The following is a 21,093-nucleotide window of genomic DNA, read 5'->3' as shown; positions in this document are numbered from 1 at the left end:
GTTGCAGGCCTGAGCAAAGATAGAAGAATGCAGTGGACTACCTACCAGACAGTGGCACATTATAACAGATGCCAACTTAGGAATGGAACTCTGTTCTATTTTCTAACTTGTTCATGGTTCCAATAAATAATGGAACCTGGAGAGCTACCTTGAACCTCAACCCCCTGAACAAGTTAAACAGGCTTCAAACCTTCAGAATGTTGATGTTGAGCTCCACAGTGAAAGCTATCAAACCAAACAGTTGGCTAGCCTTGATAGAGCTGTTGGCATATCCCCAATCCTCAATATTTAGAGGGAAAACAAAGTCCAAAACTTAGAAATAATTTTTAAAAAGTAATCTCAAAACTAACAATAAGCACCAAGAGAACCCACTTCTCCTTGTTGTAGAAAGCCTCTCTTAGGGTATGTGTACTTAAAAGAAATATAAATTGGGTGATAAAGAAATGGGGTGGCCAGTCTTAGTGTCCCTTTAAGGCTACAGCGCAGCTCGGAAATTGGTGATGTCCCCACCTCCCAGCTAAGCTTTTACCAGTTGAACGTGAAACGCTGTTTGCGATCTTGCTACAAGCAGCTGTCCAGAGGGCAGATGGGATGATTGCTGGTGATTTCCTTTTTCCGGAAAATACTCCTGAGCTTCAGGAAAACCTGCCTGAGCCTGAAAAATCTGCTGTGTTGTCAGCTCTGCCTGCTGAGCTGCCTAGTGGTTCTAAGCAGGGTTGCTAGATCCTTGCAGAGGTCCCATCTACTATGATAAGAGAAATAGGACACCAGCCTGATAGGTTGAACCTAAAAGCTCACTGCTCAGAGCATATTGTCTCAGCCTGAGTTGGTACTGCATATCAAGTCACTAGAGCTGAGAACAGTGTGTTTGAACTGGTAGCCTTGGAACATTAAGTGAAAGGGTGAGACATTACAACAAAGGCCCACATCAATGACCATGGTGGAACAAGGGCAAAAGGCCTCCAGAAGGAAATGGCTGTCCTGGAGATACTTGGCTTCTTGTAATGTATTGGTGGAATATCTAGATAACCCCCCAGGGCCTTTGGGGGAGATGGGTGGTGGCGAAATTTGATAAATAAATCCCTTCCTTTCAGGTCTGTTTTAGGCTAAGTTCAAAATACCAGTCTCTTTGCTGGTATGAAAAAAATAAGCTCTTACACATTTGCCTCATTCCATTTTGTTTAATTGTTTGTTTAAGGAGCTCAGTCAGACAGTGAGATCTCCTATCATCCAAATGAAACCAGCCTAGATCGTGGCTACACTTCTGATTCAGAGGTATATGCAGATCACAACAAGCAAGGTAAAATGCATCGTTCTGTCACTGATGTGGATGTGGTGAACAGTGGCTGGCTTGTGGTAAGTAATTTTTAGTGCTTTTATTTCTTTATATGTATCTAGGTTGAATGAATAATTAGGAGTTTTCTCCATCTATTGTTTGAAGAAGTAAAAGGATCATGTCCCTAATTCACAATGCTAAAAGTGATTCTGCATATGCAGTCAAACTCTGTTGTAAGCCCTCAACAATGGCTTAAGGTAACCTTGAGGGTTATGTGTGGTAACCAGCAAGAGTAGGCTTCAAAACTAGCCCATATAATTTTCCCAAATCAGAAAATAGTTTGCTTTGTTTCCAAGACCAACGAGTCCATTAGTCCATTGATTTCTTTTCTCTCTTTAAGTTGTGAACATAAGAAGCTGCCTTATATTGAATCATATTATCCAACACAACTAATTATTGCTTACCTTGACTCTAGAATTTATTTATTAATGTTTGAATGTGTGTATGAGAACCCTGCTGTATCTATTGTATCTATCTATCGACACACATATATAATACATATATACATACACACAGACATATACATACATGAACACATACACACAGAGACTGACTTTTAAATCTTTAAAAGTTGACGTATTAAAAAAATGTTTTAAACCAGGGAAATTTTTTTTAAAGAATTTAATATTGGGAAGAATTTATTTATTTATCAAATTTATTTCCCACCCATCTTACTGGGAATGCTTTGGCAGCAGTTTTATAATATTGATCTCAGGGTCCTGGTCAGTAAATACGGATGGAATCCAGCTGACTCTTCCAGGCTGTGATAACCAACTCAGCAGGGCTCTTTCAGGCTGTGTTTCCAAGTCTTAGAGCTGCCAGTGAAGCACTAGCTGAATGTGTGAGGTAAAGAGAATTGGGTGAAAGGAGGAGGACAATTTTCTTACTCTTAAACTAAACAAGACCCTTGCCCCTCCTGGCTAGTGAAAGCAGCTCGGGAAGTGATGTGTGGTTGGGTCCAAGCGATGGTAAATACATCCTTGGGGGAGGGGGTGTTTCCTGCAGCTTTTAAGGAGGCACTGGTGTACCCCCTCCTCAAGAAACCATCGCGGGACCCTACTGTGCTGGACAATTTTCGTCCAGTCTCCTACCTCCCCTTTTTGGGGAAGGTGGTTGAGAAAGTGGTGGCGTTGCACCACTTTGGATGAAACAGATTATCTGGATCCCTTTCAGTCAGGTTTCAGGCCCGGCTATGGGATGGAAACGGCATTGGTCGCACTCATGGATGATTTCTGGCGAGAGCGGGATGGTGGCAGTACCTCCATCCTGGCTCTTCTTGACCTCTCAGCAGCTTTCAATACCATCGACCATGGTATCCTTTTGGGGCAACTCAGGGAGTTGGGGATAGGTGGCGTGGTTTTGCACTGGTTCACCTCCTTCCTCCAGGGCCAGTCCCAATTGGTGGTGGTAGGGAGCGAGAGGTCCAACCCTCAGCCCCTCCTTTGTGGGGTGCCACAGGGTTCGATACTCTCTCTGCTCCTCTTCAACACCTACATGAAACCGCTGGGCGAGATCATCTATCACCACAGGATGAGGTATCATCAATATGCTAATGATACCCAATTATACATCTCCATCCTGGGTGAAGTAAGTGATGCAGTGACCTCCCTCTCTCGGTGCCTGGGGGTTGTGGGGGTCTGGATGGGGAACAGGCTTCAGCTGAACCCTGGTAAGATGGAGTGGCTGTGGATTGACGACTCCTCAGCTTCCAGGAAATTGTCATCTTTAGTTCTGGATGGGGTTGCACTGCCCCAGACAGACCCGGTGCGTAATCTGGGGGTCCTCCTGGACTCACGACTCCTGCTCAAAGAGCAGGTGGTAGTCGTGGCCAGGAGGGCCTTTGCACAACTTCATGTTGTGCACCAGTTAACACCCTTTCCTGGACCGTGAGGCCTTTTGCACGGTCACTCATGCCCTGGTCATCTCTCATATAGACTACTACAATGCGCTCTACTTGGGGCTACCCTTTAAGAGTATCCGGAAGCTACAGCTGGTCCAAAATGCAACCGTGCAGGCAATTCTTGGTGCCCCATGTAACACTGTTGCTTCATGAGCTGCACCGGGTACCAGTTTGCTTCCAGGTCCAATTGAAGGTGTTGGTTATCACCCATTACATCAACCTGTCCCACCCAATCATGCAGAGAAAGCATGTTGTGGGCCCCATCTGTAAGAGAATTTCATCTGGCAGGGTCCAGGAAGTGGGCCTTCTCTGCAGCAGCTCCCGCCCTCTGGAATATCCTCCCCCCAGAGGTACAGCAGGCCCCATCTCTTGTGGCCTTCCAAAAACTACTGAAGACCTAGTTTTGCCAGCCTACTTGGGGTGGGAGGGGAAGTAGTCACTCCTGGGGATGGCTGGCGCCCTAAGGTGGCCTTAGATATATATGAGCGGCATTAAAACTCATCACCATCTGGATTTTATTGTATTTTTTTCTCTATATTTATATTTATATTTATATTTGTATTTGATATTTATTTATGTATTATTTTAATGTTTTATTTTTATTGTAAATTGCCCAGAGTCCCCCTTTGGGGGGAGATGGGTGGTGGCAAAATTTGACAAATAAATAAAAAAAATCTACAGTAGATTTGATTCCTACATCAGTACTTGTATTTCAAGTCTGGAAAAAATTATTCTCAGCTAGATCCTTAGTCCCTGGCCGCACTCAGTCTCATTTAAATAATTCCCAAAGGAAGCTAGAAATTAATAACTACAATATCAACACTGTCAGTAATGATGTCTGCTTCTATGGATAAACTATGTATAAAAGATGTTAATGAAGGAATGACAGATGTGGAACAAATTTTATCTGACAAGACAGAGAAAGTACTAAAAGTGGAACTACAAATGACAGGCCAAGAGAATGATTTGGAAAAGGACACTTTGCTGGATATACAAAAGAAACTGGCTGAAGTTTTAAAAATTAAAAATGAAATACAAATGATAAACCAAGAAAATGTCCTGGAAAATGTTTTCTTATTGGATCTACAAAAAAGGCTTGTTAAATGGGATTGTGCGATGGGATAAAGAAGAATTGAAGATAAATCCTACAACAATCTTTGATTGAATTAAAGATTAAATTAATTAAATTAAAGACTGTTAGAAGTAAAAGGAAGGAATATAAAGTTGGTTTATTTGATAAAGGTTAAAATAAGACTTTGTTTTTGCAAAGTTCTGGCAACACCTTATGGACTTTTTGCTGACACCAAGATTGAGAAGTTGATGTTTTGTGGATTTGCTTATAGCATGGGGTGAAGAGATATCTGTTTGTAACCTTATAGCGGGTGAACAGTTATTAAATTTGTGATGAAGGTTGGAAGTCACTTCTTTATGTATTTCTTTTCTTTTTTATATTCTTTCTTTTCTTTTTCTTCTTTCTTTTTCCTTTTTCCTGCACTTTTTATTCTTTTTTCCGTTCTCTCCTTTTTCTCTAAGTTTAGTTTGTATTAGTTTTTACTATTGTCCTTAAAATACTTAATAAAAATTATATTTGTAAAAAAGAGAAAACCATCATATTGGCTTTAGTTAGAATAAGTTGTTTCCTGTAAACTTTGAATACTCTCTGTTTCACAGGTTGGGAAAGATGACATTGATAATTCAGCCATGGCTGGACTCTCCAGGCTAAGCAGTTCTCCCCTGGTGAATCAATATAGTCTGACTGTGGGAATGGACCTGGGCCCACACAATACCAAATCTCTCATGAAGTGTGTTGAGTCCTTATCTTTTATTGTGCGAGATGCAGCACATGTCACTCCTGAGAACTTTGAGCTGTGCGTCAAAACAATCCGCATCTTTGTGGAAGCCAGCCTGAATGGAGGTAAGCCAGATTTCTGTTAGTACTACATATCATCATCATCATCAATTCATTTTTTTAAAACAGGGATAGTAAGGGAATATCTATATAATTTGGGTGACTTTGAAAATCATGTCAGTTAAGCTAGCCATATGGATTACTCCCAGAAAAAAGAATCCTTACCCTCCTTCACATGTATGTTTCCCTTCAAAGAATAGTAAACGCAAGTGCCTTAAATAATTCTAATTGCAAATATAAAGACTTGAAGAATAAAATGTGATGTAAAGTAGTTTGTGTGTATTGGAGCTAGCTAGCAGAAGTTGAGAACCTGCATGTGGAAGTGATACAAGAGTAAGTTATCTCCAGTGAGCCTTTTCTTAGTGTTGAAAGCTGCTGAGAACCCCAACAAAACTAGTAGAGCTGTACTTTTTTCATTACATCAATCACAATTATCCATTTAGGCAACCAGTAAAGTCCAATATCCTGACTAAAAGCCAGTATGAATTGTGTCCCCCCCCCTCAAAAAAAATCTAGGTATGAACCTTTTCTATCACCTCAGTCACTCTTGGGTTGAGTAGTAAATAATGATTAATGAAAAGAGGCATTAATCATTTGACAGATTCCATAAGGAATGTTTGGGCTTTCCCCCATTTTTCTATCACTTTTTCAGTTGCTTACTGTTTAAGCTGAGAGCTTTAGAGTAGGCATGCAAGATTTATGTATTTACAGTGGTGCTTAAAAGTTTGTGAACCCCTTTGAATTTTCAATATTTCTGCATAAATATGACCTAAAATGTGATCTGTTCTCCACACAAGTCCTAAAACTAGATAAAGAAAATGATCCAACATTTTGGATCAATTTTGCCTCTTTTCATTAATCATTCTTTATTACTTAAAGAAGCAATTATAAGAACTATATTTAAAAGAAAAAAAAACCAAGAGAGCTACTTTTCCTCAACCCAAGAGTGACTGAGGTGATAGAAAAGGTTTGTACCTAGATTTCTGGGGATGGGTGAGACACAATTCATACTGGCTTTTAGTCAGGATATTGGACTAATTAAATTATCCAAAGCTACATATTTGTGTATGGCAAAAGTATGTGAAACTTTGCTTTCAATAACTGCTGTGCCCCCCCTTGGGCAGCAATAACTGCAACTAAAAGTTTCCAATAACTGTTGATCTGTGCTGCACATTGGCTTGGGGAAATTTTAGCCTATTCCTCCTTACAGAATAGCTTCAACTCAGGGATGTTGGTAGGCTTCCTCACTTGAATTTTCTGCTTCATAACATAAAGGTCAGGACTTTAACTTGGCCATTCCAAAACATAAACTTTCTTCTGCTTTAACCATTTGGTCCTACAACTTGTGTGCTTTGGGTCATTGTTTTGCTGTATGACCCACTTTCTCCTGAGCTTCAGTTCATGGACAGATACCCTGACATTTGCCCGTAGAATTTGCTGGTACAATTCAGAATTCAGTTCCATCAATTATGGCAAGCTGTCCTGGTCCAGAGGCAGCAAAGCAGGCCCAAACTATAATACTGCCACCACCATGTTTCATGGATGGGATAAGGTTCTTACGCTGAAATGAAGTGTTTGCTTTTAGCCACACTTAACGCTTTTCATTCAAACCAAAAAGTTCTGTTTTGGTCTCATCCATCCATAGAACATTCTTCATCCTTCTGACTTATCCATGTGGTCTTTTGCAAACTGTAGATGGGCAGCAATGTTCTTTTTGGAGAGTAGTGGCTCTCTCCTTGCAATCCTGCCATGCACACCATTGTTATTCAGTGTTCTCCTGATAGTGGTCTCATGAACATTCGCCAATACAAGAGAGGCCTTTAGTTCCTTAGATGTTATCCTGGAGTTCTTTGTGACCTCCTGGAATATTACAGGCCTTGTTCTTGGTGTGATTTCGGTTATTCCACCACTCTTGGGGAGGGTAACTGTGGTGTTAAATTGCTTCCATTTGTACACAGTCTGCCTGAAAGTGGATGGGTGGAGTCCAAAAACTTTGGAAATAGTTCTGTAACCTTTTCCAGACTGGTGAATATCAACAACTGCTTTTCAGAGGTCCTCAGAAATCTCTTTTACTTGAGCCATGACATACTTCCACATACCTGTATTATGAAGATCACACTTAGATAGTGAATACCCAGAATTTTGTTCTTTAAATAAGGCAAGACCTCCCACATGCACGCCTGATTATCATCCCATTGATTGAAACACCTGACTCTAATTTCTGCTTCAGATGAACTGATAATCCTAGAGGTTCACATACTTTTGCCATATACAAATATGTAGCTTTAGATCATTTTCCTCAATAAATAAATGAACAAGTATAATATTTGTGACTAATTTGTTTAATTGGGTTCTCTTTAGTTTTAGATAAAGAACAGATTACATATTTATGCAGAAATACTGCAAATTCAAAAGGGTTCACAAACATTTAAGTACCACTATATATTGTGTTAATAGGATGTAAGTCCCAGGAGAAACGAGGAAAGAATCATAAATATGACCCCAAATCAACACGGTTTAAGAAGAAAGCAAAGGAAAACTCTCTGAGGCACTTTAAAACCTACAGCCAGCATCAGCACCGTTCCACCAGTGAAGATGAGGATGAGGATGAGAGTGTCCCAGCCAGTTATCACACTGTATCTTTACAGGTTAGTCACGACGTAAGTATAGCCATGATTTCTTCCTCTCCCTGTGGTTTTTCTAGTGTAATAACTATAAAATAGTTACCTATCTATCTATCTATCTATCTATCAAATTTTATTACCGCCCATCTCCCCCAAAAGGGGGACTCTGGGCAGCTTACAATAAAATCAAGCTACAATGATAAACGTTAAAATCCCATAAAAATAAAGCACATTACAAATATAAAATGCAATAATTTGCATGTATAAAATCCAAGAGGCTATAAAATTCCAAGCTGGTGGGAGGGGCTCTAGGGTGTGAGCCACCCCCAAGAATGGTTACCCACTTTCCTGCCCCAAGTGAGATGGCAGAGCCAAGTCTTCAGGGCCTTCGGGAAGGTCAGGAGTGAAGGGGCCTGCCTCACCTCCAGGGGCAAGATGTTCCAAAGGGCGAGGGCCACTGCAGTGAATGCCTGTTTCCTGGACCCCGCCAGATGAAATTCTCTTACAGACGGGGTCCATAACATGCCCCCTCTGGATGATCGGGTGGGGCGGGTTGATGGGATGGGGATAAGACGGTCCCTCAGGTAACCTGGCCCCATGCCATGTAGGGCTTTAACCAACACCTTGAATTGGACCCGGAAGCAAACTGGCACCAAAAATGGCCCGCACAGGAGCAGCTGAAGCTTCCGGATACTCTTCAAGGGTAGCCCCATGTAGAGCACATTGCAATAGTCTATATGGGAGATGACCAGGGCGTGAGTGACTGTTTGGAGGGCCTCTCTTTCCAGGAAAGGGCGTAACTGGCGCATAACCGGAAGTTGTGCAAAGGCCCTTCTGGCCACGAATGCCACCTGCTCTTCAAGCAGGAGTCGTGAGTCCAAGTGGACCCCCAGATTACGCACCGAGTCTAACCCCATCCAGAACTAAAGATGACAATTTTCCGGAAGCCAAGGAGCCATCAATCCACAGCCACTCCGTTCAGCTGAAGCCTGTTGTTCCCCATCCAGACCCCCACAACCCCCAGGCACCGAGAAAGAGCAGTCACTGCATCACTTACCTCACCTGGGATAGAGATGTATAATTGGGTATCATCACCTCATCCCATGGTGATGGATGATCTAACCCAATGGTTTCATGTAAATAGGAGAGGAGAGAAAACCAAACCCTGCGGCAGCCCACAATAGAGGGGTTGAGGGTCGGATCTCACTCCATATCACCACTGATTGGGATCGGCCCTGGAGGAAGGAGGTGAGCCAGCATAGAACCATGCCACCCACCCTGAGCTGTCCCAAAAGGATACCATGGTCGATGGCATTAAAAGCCGCTGAGAGGTCAAGAAGAGCCAGGATGGAGGCACTGCCACCATCCTGCTCTTGCCAGAAATCATCCGTAAGTGCAACCAATGCAGCTTCTGTCCCATATCCTGGCCTGAAACCTGACTGAAAGGTGTCCAGATAATCCGTTTCCTCCAGAACCCCCTGGAGTTGCAACGCCACCACCTTCTCAACCACCTTCCCCAAAAAGGGGAGGTGGGAGACTGGATGAAAATTGTCTAGCACAGTTGGGTCCAGTGATGGCTTCTTGAGGAGAGGGTGCACCAGCGCCTCCTTAAAGGCAGCCAGGAACACCCCCTCACTCAAGGATGTATTTACCATTGCTTACATGTCACCTCCACCTCCACCAGCCAGGAGGGGCATGGATCTAAATGGCAGGTGGTGGTATTCACAATCTGGAAGATCCTGTCGAATTCCTCGGGTCCAACAGGATCAAACTGTTCCCAGATAAGAAGGCTAAAACATTCCCTCAGCATCTCCTCAGACCCTGCTTCACACATAGAGTCCAACTTTGAACAGATCTGAGCAATTTTATTTATATAATAGTTATATAATAATTATAAAATGTAATATAATAATTATATATTTATTACATAATATTATTAATATTATGTAATATTACACAATGTAATATAATATTGTATAATATATATATTGTATGATATAATAATATAATATTAAAATATTATAATATTATATATAATAATTATAAAATAAAATAAGTGGAGAACCAGTTTGGTCTAGTGGTTAAGGCAACATGCTAGAAACCAGGGGGCTCTGAGTTCTAGTGCCGCCTTAGGCAAGAAAGCTGGCTGGGTGATCTTGGGCCAGTCTCTCTCTCTCAGCCCAAGAGCCAATCAGGTGTAGTAGGAGAGTTCTAGTCCCGCCTGAGGCAAGGAAGCCGGCTGGGTGACCTTGGGCCAGTCCCTCTCTCTCAGCCCAACTGACCTCACAGGGTTGCTGTTGTGGGGAAAATAGGAGGAAGGAGTATTAGGTATGTTCACCACCTTGAGTTATTTATAAAAAATAATAAAGGCAGGATAGATAATAAATAAATAAGCAAGCAAGCAAGCAAGCAAGCAAGCTAACTAGATATTTATTCACATTGTTTTATATTGTGTGACTTTTTAAAAAATAAATAGCTCATAATAAGAAAAGTGAATCAGATCTGAATCACAGATTACCAATGGGACCTCTCCTATAATTAAGAATATTAGCTTGAAGAGCAGTTTGGATTAGCATATCAATTAGGTAAGGGAATTCAGTCTTCCATCCTTGAAAGCTGTAAACCAAACCTAATCCCAAAGTTTGGGTGGATTTAGACAAGTGGTAATTTGGAATAACTAACTACTTTTTTAATGGATTCTTGAAGTTGTTTAACAAGAAATATGATAAAGAAACAAGATAGTTTGATATCTGTTGTTTTTTTGAGGTTTCAGTGTCTAATACTAATTAATTGGTCCAGAGCAGTTACACTGAACACTAGCACGCTTTTCCTAACAGTTGACCTATGATTGGAGGAAATTAGCATTCTAATTGGAATCATTTGTAGCTCATAACAGACTGCCTTCAAAACTATGTTTGTGTATCATAACTTTCATGTGTCTAGTTTGTTTGTTTGTTTAACAAGATTTATAATCTTCCCCAATCCATACAGGCTCTGGGCAACATACAATTGTTCAAAATGCAATAAAAACAGAACAATTAAAATAATGGCACTCAACTATGAAGGTTACTCAAACAAAACTAAGAGCCAAAATCTTAAATTTAAGCTTCTATACTTAAGCAGATTAAGCTGAGTAATACTCTCATATATTTGTAATACTTGTATAGGCTTTGTCTATAAAAGTTTTTTTAAGTTTTATGAAATATAGTCCTTTTTACATAATGTGAGATTTCCGCAGTTGTCACAAAACAAGTTGCCATTCTTGCTCCATCTCTTTCCGTTAAAGGGAATTCTTTCAAAAGAAGGAAAGAAGAATCTTTTCTTTCCAATCAAATCTGTGAACTTACAAAAGGGTAACACATGTTCTATCATCAAAGTTAAAGAATCGTTAATCTCTTACCCATTGCAGATAATACAATGAAGCTTTTTAAATTTGGTCATTATCACTTTCTATCAATGATGTACACACGGTGATCCTTCTCAGGTTCAGAAATGATTCTTTGGGACTTTCTTTAGCATTAAATTTAGCAATTTCTTTGATAAAATGTAGTTGCCCAATTTTTAACTTTAAGTTCATGTGCATACTGCTTATCAATTGCACTTTGCTTTGCAATTCCTACCATTACACTAGTCGTGTTGTTCATCCAGCTCACTGAGTTTTTCTAGGATTTAATTGATATCATAGCTTTATCTCAAAATAGAATCCAAAAATTCATCCAAGATGCTGAGAAACTTTCAGTATAGTATACCACATGGTGGCACGGGAGGCTCTGTGACTAATTATGGCTTTCCGCAAAAATGTTATCTTTAATATTTTTCTTATTTAGCCCTTTATTCACAATTTATTACTAATGGAGTGTCATCTCCCCTTATCAAACTGTGCCTTCATAAGTACTATATGTATTCCATACCACCCTTTCTTTATGTTTAGTTTAGAATATATTAGAATTTAAAATAACTTGTGCTGTTAGAAATTCTGAAAATATCAAAGGTATTCTAGTTGATGAGCCAGCTACGAACAAAGATTTGTACTAAATTGTTGTATTAAATACCCCAGAAATGTCTATTCCTAATAAAAATTATGGGGGAAGGGCTTTCCCCCAAAATGCAGTCTGGAAATATTTTAAATAAATACATATTTCTGTTCATTTTTTAAAAAACTGTAATTGGAATTCATTCTGCAGTAAGTAGCACCCAGGTTCTTTTCTTTATCATGTTTCATTTACATCAATTGAGACTTCATAACTCTTCCTTTTTTGTGAGAGCTTATTTCATTTTCATATACTGTATCAGTGTGTGTGTGTGTGTGTGTGTGTGTGAAATGAATAGGATATTGGTAATACTTAATCCTAAATATAGTGAAGGTTTTTTATTTGTTCTTAAAAAGAGAGATCGATACGTTTGTTGCCTATCTTATTTCTTTTACAGTTGTTGGACCTAATGCATACCCTTCATACACGAGCTGCTACCATCTACAGTTCTTGGGCAGAAGAGCAGCACCATCTGGAAGCTTCAGAGAAGAAAATAGAAGCAAATTCTCAAGCATTATGGACCAATTGTTGGTGCCCATTGTTGCAAGGTAAAGCTAGCACCATCTGGAACATTACAGTATGGTATCTGTACAGTTTGATGTCTGTTGGACAAAAGGAGTGATCATTACCAATTGGAGTAAATAAATGAGATAAACTTTTTAATTAGCCTTTGTAAAAGAACCATGTTAGTCTTTGGTAGCCAAAAACCAGAAAGGATCTGGTAGCACCTTTTTCAACTACATCAATAAGTTTTATTAAAAGGCATAAGCTTTTCTGAGTTGTAGCTCACTTCATCAAATTCATAGAGTAGCTAAACAAATGTACTTTAAATTGGACTTAGGGAGGAGGGAGGTTACATGTGACACAGATTACTAGCATGTTATCAATTAACAGTTCTAATGTATTAAAATCCATTGTGTTTGTTGAGACCTTCTAAAATAGCCTGAAATATTTCATTGTATACAAGTTTCAGAAATCTCTTGCTCAGTTGTGGTGATAGAATTTCTTTTTTCCCAAATGGCTACTTTGAGATCTGTCCTGGGAGGTTAAAAATGCTCTGATACTACTTTGTGCTTTTTCTGAGTCCTGATGTCAATTTGTGTCCATTAATTCTTTTGTTTTTCATAAAATTCAGAAAGGCATTGCTGGCAAATGATGGCTTATATCATATTAAGGAAGAGCATGTGAATGCACTTCTAATTTTGAGTATGAAGTTTTTGGGGCCTGTGATAACACTATTGGTGAATGTGGGGACAAAGTGGGTATCTGGATTTGATGCAGGGTCCCGCTCCCATGCAAACATCATTGTCCTGTTGTTTCTTGTTGCTTGTGTTGGTTGTCTGTATGTAGGTATGGGCCTGCCACTCATTGCCTGAGAACGTTCAGTGTCATGATCCAGTATGTGCTGTAGCTTATTTAATGATGCATTTAATGGCTTAAGCTGTGCGTTGTAGGTGAAAACTAGTGGTATTCTGGTGTTTTGTTTTTGTGGTCTGGCTTTTAATAGGTCCTCCCTGGGAATTAGTCTAGTGTTTTTAATTTGTCTGTTCATCTCATTCAGTCTCCTGAATGCCATCTGTTGAGCATCTGTGCCAAATGGGGCAGAACAACTGTGGTTACTGTGTAGTGCCTGGCTATAGGTGGTATATTTGGTAGTATGTTGTGGATGGAGGGGGAAGCATGTAGGCATGCATTATGATCTACAGTATATGTTTTCTGTATAACATGGCATTTATGTGTCCACTATGTAGTTTAACTGTAACATCAAAGAAATTAGAAATTTTCCATGGGTCTCATCAAATTATTCATTGATTATGTTTTCATCATCTGGGGCCATGAAAAAGAATCTCTCATCAAATTCCATCATGAGTTCAACAACTTCCACTGTACCATGAACCTCAGCCTCAACTTATCTGCAGAACAAGTCTACCTCCTTAATGTTACACAGTAAAACTACACTTATACCCCATAAACACTACATATGAGTGGCTATAAAAAAAGGGGGAACCTTATTTTTTCATTCCAGAATAAATTTATGTTCATTTATTGACCTGGATCCTTGGTGAGATCATTAGGCATTAGGCATCACTCAGAGGATGAACAATAAAAAATACTGCATTTATTCATTCATTCATTCATGAGATTTATCTGTCCACACAGATAAACAGTGACTCTGGGCGGCTTACAAAAATAAAACCTCAAATATAAAACCCACTACACCCCCCTGGCAGGGGATCCCAGGTTGATGCGGAGCCTATCAAACGGCATTCAAACAAGCCATTTGATGGGCTCCGCATCAACCTGGGATCCCCAGGCTCACTGGCAAAACCATGTCTTCAGGGCCGTTTGGAAGAGTATTAATTTGATTAAGTATTAATCAAATAATTCAGAATATAAGGTCATTCTTCTCAGTGATCTTTCATTAATTATATTAAGGGGACATTATATTATGGGGACAATCTAATTGGCGATCTGATGGCAGTGAATAACATCATTTATAAATAAGACCATTTTTTCATTCTTGAATCTCTCTTCATTGGAAAAACCTCTCTGTCCATCAACCTGTTCCATGCGTGATTTTATATACATTATTTCATGTTCCGGCATATGAATTTACTGCTCTTCTGAATGATTAAAATGATCCAGCAAAAAAAGAGGATTTTTCAAGCCACAAAAATATTTGGAGGATAGGAAAGAGACTCGCCAATTATTTTAAAGCTTTAATAAGTTCTTCCATTCTTGGTTTATTCCATATCTACAAGTATCTAGTTGGAGCAGCAGACCTTGAGGTCCTTAATGTTTACTCTCCACCAGCCTCTTTTCTTATTTATTGTTTTAAATAGTTTTAAATAGTTTTAAATTTTAGCTTATTTTATCTTACTGACAAGCCTTTGTAAGCTTGAGGTGAGATAATTTAATCTTTTATTATACCCTGTTGGCTGGCTCAAAAGCGGGAGAGGGATTATGATTCCAGGAGCTTTGAGGAGCCAATTATTATCACCAGCTTGTAAACAATCTGAAATAGAAGACTTTTTTTACCTCTAATGATAAAAGTGAAGATCATCAGTGGGATTCTACTATCAGTGCAACAAACGGTCATGAGTTTGCAGAGCCAAAGGACAGAGATGTATTTAGGTTTGTGTTGGAGAAGCAAACAGACACTGAAGCTAGGCCTGGGGAGGGGCAATTAAAGAAGCAGTATACATCTTTTCCTAATAGGATGCTGGAGTCGGAGGGAATTGAGAAAAACAATGGGAAAGAGTTAGAGGAAAAGGAAGAGATAGACATGCTCGCCTTTGAGCAGTCTCACTTTGACTTAATCGCTCAAACAGTGAAGCGTATTTTTGTGAATATGAAAGAAACTGAATCTCATCTCTCCAGCCTTATCGCTGAAATGAAGAAGCTTCATATTAAAATTGCTCAAATATATCAGGATCACCAGGCTCCTTCTCTGCCATCTAAACAAAGAACCCAGCGGTTATTTCAAAATCCACTTTATCGTCAGGAGAGTGAACGGAGAAATAGCAGCGAACCAGAGATTTTGTTAGAATGTAAACAACATCAATCTTTGGTTCTACAACCAACCAAAGTATGTTTAACAATTTGCAGCTATAAAGGGAAAATACCAAGCTGGAAATATACTGTAAATCCCAGGTTAAATCCCATCTTCATGATCTTCTTTGTATTAAATTTCAACTGGTTGATTTGGTATCAGTAGAACTCCTTAATTATACCCCATGGGCACAAAGAACTATGTTAGTATTTAAGTCTGCTAGACTGCCTTCACTAATCCAAAAACATAAAAAGTACCTCTGAACAAAAGGGATATTTCCAGTACGTATCTTTGTCAATACAATAATCAAAGCTCTACTCCCTAAGAAGCCGGCGATTAAGCCAGCCAACAAAGAATCTCAGAGCGGCGGGAGTTAATGTTACGTCATCTGGCTTCGACTTATCCAACTGATTTGACTGACAGGATTGTAAAAGAATCCCAACAGCCACTAGAAGTTACTGGTGAACTGTGGACTCAAGTTCAGAACTGTACACTCTATAACTTTTTAGAGAACTCAATTGAAGAGGAACTTCTTCACTCTTTTGGAACTTTACCTACCTTGGATCAACAAACGATTTTAGAAATATTAGAATTTACAAAAAATAGACTTCAAAGTATAAGAAATGATGAGGCTTCCTGCTCCTAAACTAATAACAAAAAGACCATGATCCTCTCCCCATTGAGGCTCTATGCGAAGTCTATTTTAACAACAACTAAAGGCTCAGAGTACTGTCAGGCCATCCCTAACACCCAGAATCTACTGATTGATTTGAATTTTATAAATATGGAAGCTGCACATTCTGCTCCAAAGTCCATCTCTCTAAATGGCTGCATATTTGACAATCCTTCCAATTCCCTGAATCAGATAACTGAGTTGGACTGACTAAGAATACATACCCTCTCCAGATCCTTGAGTTTGGTTTCCTGGAATGTAGCGGGGTGGAGAAACAAAATGTATGACTCGGATTTTATTACTTTCTTAACTTCCTTTGTGTTTTATTACAGGAAACTTGGTCAGCAACCCCTGTTAATTTAAATGGTTTTAGAAACGTTTTTCTTCCAGCCTACAAACTTTTTAGTAAGGGCCATCATAAGGCTGGTTTGGCAATTTTAGTGAATACTAACCTTGATGTACAGATTCTGTCATTAGACTCACGTCCCCCAATAGCCCAAGCGCTTAGGCTGGTATTAACTTCTATAAATTTTATTATTGTTAATGTCTACTTACCCCACTCTGCAGAATGTGGTGACTATATTGCCAATTAGGATAAGCCTTTTAACTACATTTCGTTTTTAGCTAAAGTTTCCTGCAGATCAACTTCTTATGGCTGGTGATTTTAATGCTAGAATTGGAAATAGCATACACGATTGTTTTTCAAAGTTAGGCTTTGATGATGAAGAGCTTCTACCGCCGATTCTGTGCTTACCCCGTTCATCTAGTGATGCAGTTTTTAATACCACAGGGAGGAAGATGCTAGATCTTTGCATCATGTATAATATGATAATTCTAAATGGTTTAAGTTGTTTTCCTGATTCAAAAGGGTGCACTTTTACCTCTGTTAGGGATCAAAGTGTAATAGATTATATTCTTTGCTCATATAGCTTATTGTTAGATATTTCCTATTTTACTATTGAAACTCATACTGAAAGTGACCATTTTCCCTTGGTTATAGTTTTAAAATGTAACTTATCGAACCCTGATCGTATACTGCTTTATGACAGTCATGATTCAGACAATATTCTTAAAAGAATTAGATGGTCTGCATCTTCAGAAAAGGATTTTCATACTTTACTTGGATCTGAATCAATGACCAGATTGTGATTGGACTTAACCAACTCAACCTCGGTTGAAGAAGCTCTCTCTATTTACTCCCGCTTAATTAGTAAATGTAGTTTAAAAGCTAAACCTGTAGAGGTAGCTGTCTCAAAATCTACCACTTGGTTCGATCAGAATGTCATAACAGAAAAAAGAAATTGAGATGCAAGTTTAAAGAACAATGTCAATCTGGGGACTCTAGTATATATAATGAATTTTTAAAACATAAGAAAAGCTTTTAAGATCTTATAACCAGGAAAAAGAAATTATTCTTTTAGGGTAAATGGGACCAATTGTTTAGAGCTATAAAATTTAATGACAGCAAATCTTTCTGGAAACTTACTTTGAGCAATTCTATTGATAACCCTTCTTTTGCCACTCCTGCAAAAGAAATGTGCAATGGGTGGCACATTTTTCAATAATGTATTGTAGTGTCCTATAACGAGGATAATGACTCCATTTTCTTAGATCTACCACAGTGGCCTCCTGTGAGTATACATGAAATTACCGAATTAATTGTCGATTTAAAAATGGGAAAATCGCCTGGTCCAGATGGGCTTCCAGCCAAACTATTTTAAAAAAATGTTAATTGGTGGGCCCAGCCGTCGGCTTCTTTGTTCACGCTTATTGATCACTATGGTAAAATTCCGAATACTTGGCTCAACTCAATAATCCCAATTTACAAGAAAGGAGGGTTTGATCAGCCCAGTAATTTTCGTCCAATCAGTCTCTTATCTATCTTGGGCAAGCTTTATGCTATCTATCTTGGGCAAGCTTGAACGCTGTCTGCTAGATTGGATGTATACAAATGATGTAATTGGTCCTGAACAGATAGGCTTCTGTAAAGGAAATTTTGCAATAGATCATTGCCTTACATTGAATTTCCTAGTAGAAAAATGTCTGAATTAAGGAAGGAAAAGGCTCTTTATAGCATTTATAGATCTCAAAAGTGCATTTGATTTCATTCTGAGGGATGTACTACGGACCAAACTGAAGAACCAAGGAATTGACCCGAGGCTGTTGTTTCTGTTAAAGAACCTTCACACAGATACCTCTTGTCAAGTTAAATATTCGATCAAGGGTCATCTAACAGAGAGAATACCCACGCAGAAGGGGTTTAAGCAGAGCTGTGTTCTTGCCCCTCACCTTTTTAACCTCTTTCTGAATGATTTGGCTCACTCTCTTAGCTCAGTTAATGGTCACCTCCCTGCCCCCCCCAGTCTTGGCGGTCTTCCCACTCCACTCGACGATACTACAGTCCTTTCTTGTGTGAGAGTGGGCTTACTTGGAAGCATTTTATAATTATTGTCAACGTAACTCACCATTAACTTCTCTAAATCAAAGATGCCAAAAGATGGTGTTTGCTGAGATAGGTCATGGGTAGTACAGAAATTGAACAAGTTGAAACTTTTAAATATCTTGGCATTACATTTAGTTATAATCTTTCTTGGGTAACTCATTGTAATAAGATAATTCATTTGGCCAATTGTTTGGCTGCCCAGATTAAACAATTTTATTTTACAAGAGGTAACCAATTTGCACCTGCAGCGATTAGAATATTTAAAGCCAAATCTCTCTCTCAAATACTATATGGTATTCCTATTTGGCTAAGAGTCTTTAACTCTAAAGTAGAGGGGACGCAGTGGCACTGCGCGTTAAACCTCTGAGCTGCTGAGCTTGCCGATCAGAAGGTCGGCGGTTCGAATCCGTGATGGGGTGAGCTCCCGTTGCTAGTCCCAGCTGCTGCCAACCTGGCAGTTCGAAAACATGCAAATGTGAGTAGATTAATAGGCAGGTAACAGCGTTCCATGTAGTCATGCCAGCCAAATGACCATGGAAGTGTCTACGGACAAACGCCGGCTCTTCGGCTTTGAAACGGAGATGAGCACCACCCCCTAGAGTCGGACACGACTGGACTTAATGTCAAGGGAAACCTTTACCTTTACTTTTATCTAGGCGGTATTCAGGCATCCTTTTTGAGGCAGCTTTTAGGGGCTCCTAATTGCGTCTCCTATCGCACAATTTGCTTAGAAACTGGTCAAAGCTTGATTTGCTTAGAAACTGGTCAAAGCTAAAGCTTGGATAATAACAATTAAATACTGGCTTAGAATTTTATTTAGCGCTGCTTCTCGAAGTCTGTTATCATATCTTTAAAAAGATAACTATACTTTGCTTTGGACTCGCTGTATAATGTCCAAGCTCAGGCAAATCGGGATTGCAGTTGAGGATTTATATTTCTCGGACGAAACCTATGTATTTAGTATTATTAAACAGAGATTTTTGGACTTAGAATATCATAAATTCAGACCATCTCTACCTTGTGTCTGTTCGCCTACTACGCTTGGTGTAGAAAATCATCTGGGCAAGATGGCGCATTATTTGCAGGATCTCGTGGTACCATCTCAGCGTAGGGCCTTCTTCCTGGCCAGAGTAAATGCTTTTCCTTCTGAGGTACTCTTCGGACGGTACAAATGCATTCCCAAGCATGAGAGGCTCTGTCGCTATGGCAGTCCAGATACAATCCATCCCATCATTTTTGACTGCCACTTATTTGTGTCTCTTCAGCATGAATTACTCTCAAACCCTTTACAGAGTAAATACCCATTAAATGTTGTAGATACTGTATCATCTTGCCAATATCTTCTGAGTGATGCTGTATCTGAAACTATCCAAATTGTTGCCAAATTCTTAGAGGAAGTACTTAAAAGGAAATGTAATCAAATTTTTCAATGAGTACCTCTCTTGCTTTGTTACTCTCATATGTTAATGCCTTTTGTATCTTATTGCTTTTATAATGCCAATAAAGGTTTGATCGATTGATAGTTCATGTCCCATTTACCATCTACTTTGGCAATTTCAGCTGCAAGCACTGTCATTTTTTATCATAGGGGAAGCTAAGCTGTACCTTTTCCAACCATGCAATATTGATTTTGAGGTATGTGATATATATACCTACAGTATATATGAGGAATTTTATTTTCAGTCTCAGTTCTAAGTCAAAATTAATCATTCATTCAGTTCAACATGAATCAGGAATGTGATATGGTTGCAAAAGAAAAGATGCAATTTTAGGCTGCATCAAAAGAAGTATAACTTCAAAACTACAGAAAGTAATAGATCTATTTTATTCTACATCAACCAGACTCTACCTTGAATTTGTGAATAAAAATCTGAAGGGAGATAACATTCTTCAAATGGCACCCAGAAGAATGTCAAGAAATGTGAAATAATAGATTCAAATTACAGGAAGTCAGATTCCATCTGAATACCAGGAAGAAGCTTCTTAACTGTAAGAGCAGTTTGAAAGTGGAACCAGTTACCTTGAGAGGTGGTGGGCTTTGCTAGATGTATTCAGATGGAACTATTTTGGGGCTGGATTATGTGCAGGAATCTAACTGAATGAAGTTTGTTTTTACAGCTGCCTTATACTTGTTTGGCATTTTTCATTGAGCTGCCTATTTATTCAGTTTATATGACTGCTCACTCTGGATGGTTAACAAGGGTTAAAAACATATACAAATAACAAGAAATACAAAGCTAAAATAAAACATGCTGTGCTGGGAGCCAGGCATACATATAGTTACAGCTGAACCAGTGCCTAGGAGGACAAGTAATACAGTAATGATGATATATAGGCATACCAAGGTGTACCCGTAATTATTTGCATTGTTGCATTCTGGACCAGTGTAGTTTCTGAGTGTTCTTCAAAGGCAGCCCCATGTAGAGCATAATGCAGTAGTACAAACAAGAGGTATGTAAAGTGTGAGTGACTGTAAGTCCTCCCCCAATCCAGGAACATGTGTAATTGGCACACAAATGAACTTGTGCAAAGGCCTTGTGCAGAAGCCAGGAATCTAGGAGGACCCTCAGATTGGGCAACAGTTCCATCTGGAATAGGGCAACTCATCCAGAACTCTGTAGCAA

General features: G+C 39.2%; 1 protein-coding gene across 8 annotated transcripts in view; it reads left to right on the top strand.

Moving 5' to 3' along the window:
- Positions 1-21,093, top strand: part of GBF1 (golgi brefeldin A resistant guanine nucleotide exchange factor 1) — a 210,712-nt gene that overhangs the window by 173,407 nt on the left and 16,212 nt on the right. For 5 of the 8 annotated variants that reach the window (XM_063307608.1, XM_063307609.1, XM_063307606.1 and 2 more), the window contains 4 exons: positions 1,199-1,356; positions 4,908-5,151; positions 7,603-7,805; positions 12,198-12,348. In XM_063307608.1, coding sequence (XP_063163678.1) covers positions 1,199-1,356; positions 4,908-5,151; positions 7,603-7,805; positions 12,198-12,348 — 756 coding nt within the window. The remainder of the gene's footprint in view (positions 1-1,198; positions 1,357-4,907; positions 5,152-7,602; positions 7,806-12,197; positions 12,349-21,093) is intronic. The other 3 variants (XM_063307612.1, XM_063307610.1, XM_063307607.1) reach the window with 1 other exon arrangement.

This window comes from Candoia aspera, chromosome 6, assembly GCF_035149785.1.
Source record: "Candoia aspera isolate rCanAsp1 chromosome 6, rCanAsp1.hap2, whole genome shotgun sequence".
NCBI classification, from domain to species: Eukaryota; Metazoa; Chordata; class Lepidosauria; order Squamata; family Boidae; genus Candoia; species Candoia aspera.
The sequence above is the reverse complement of the archived record's forward strand: the minus strand, read 5'-3'. Positions and strand labels throughout refer to the sequence as shown.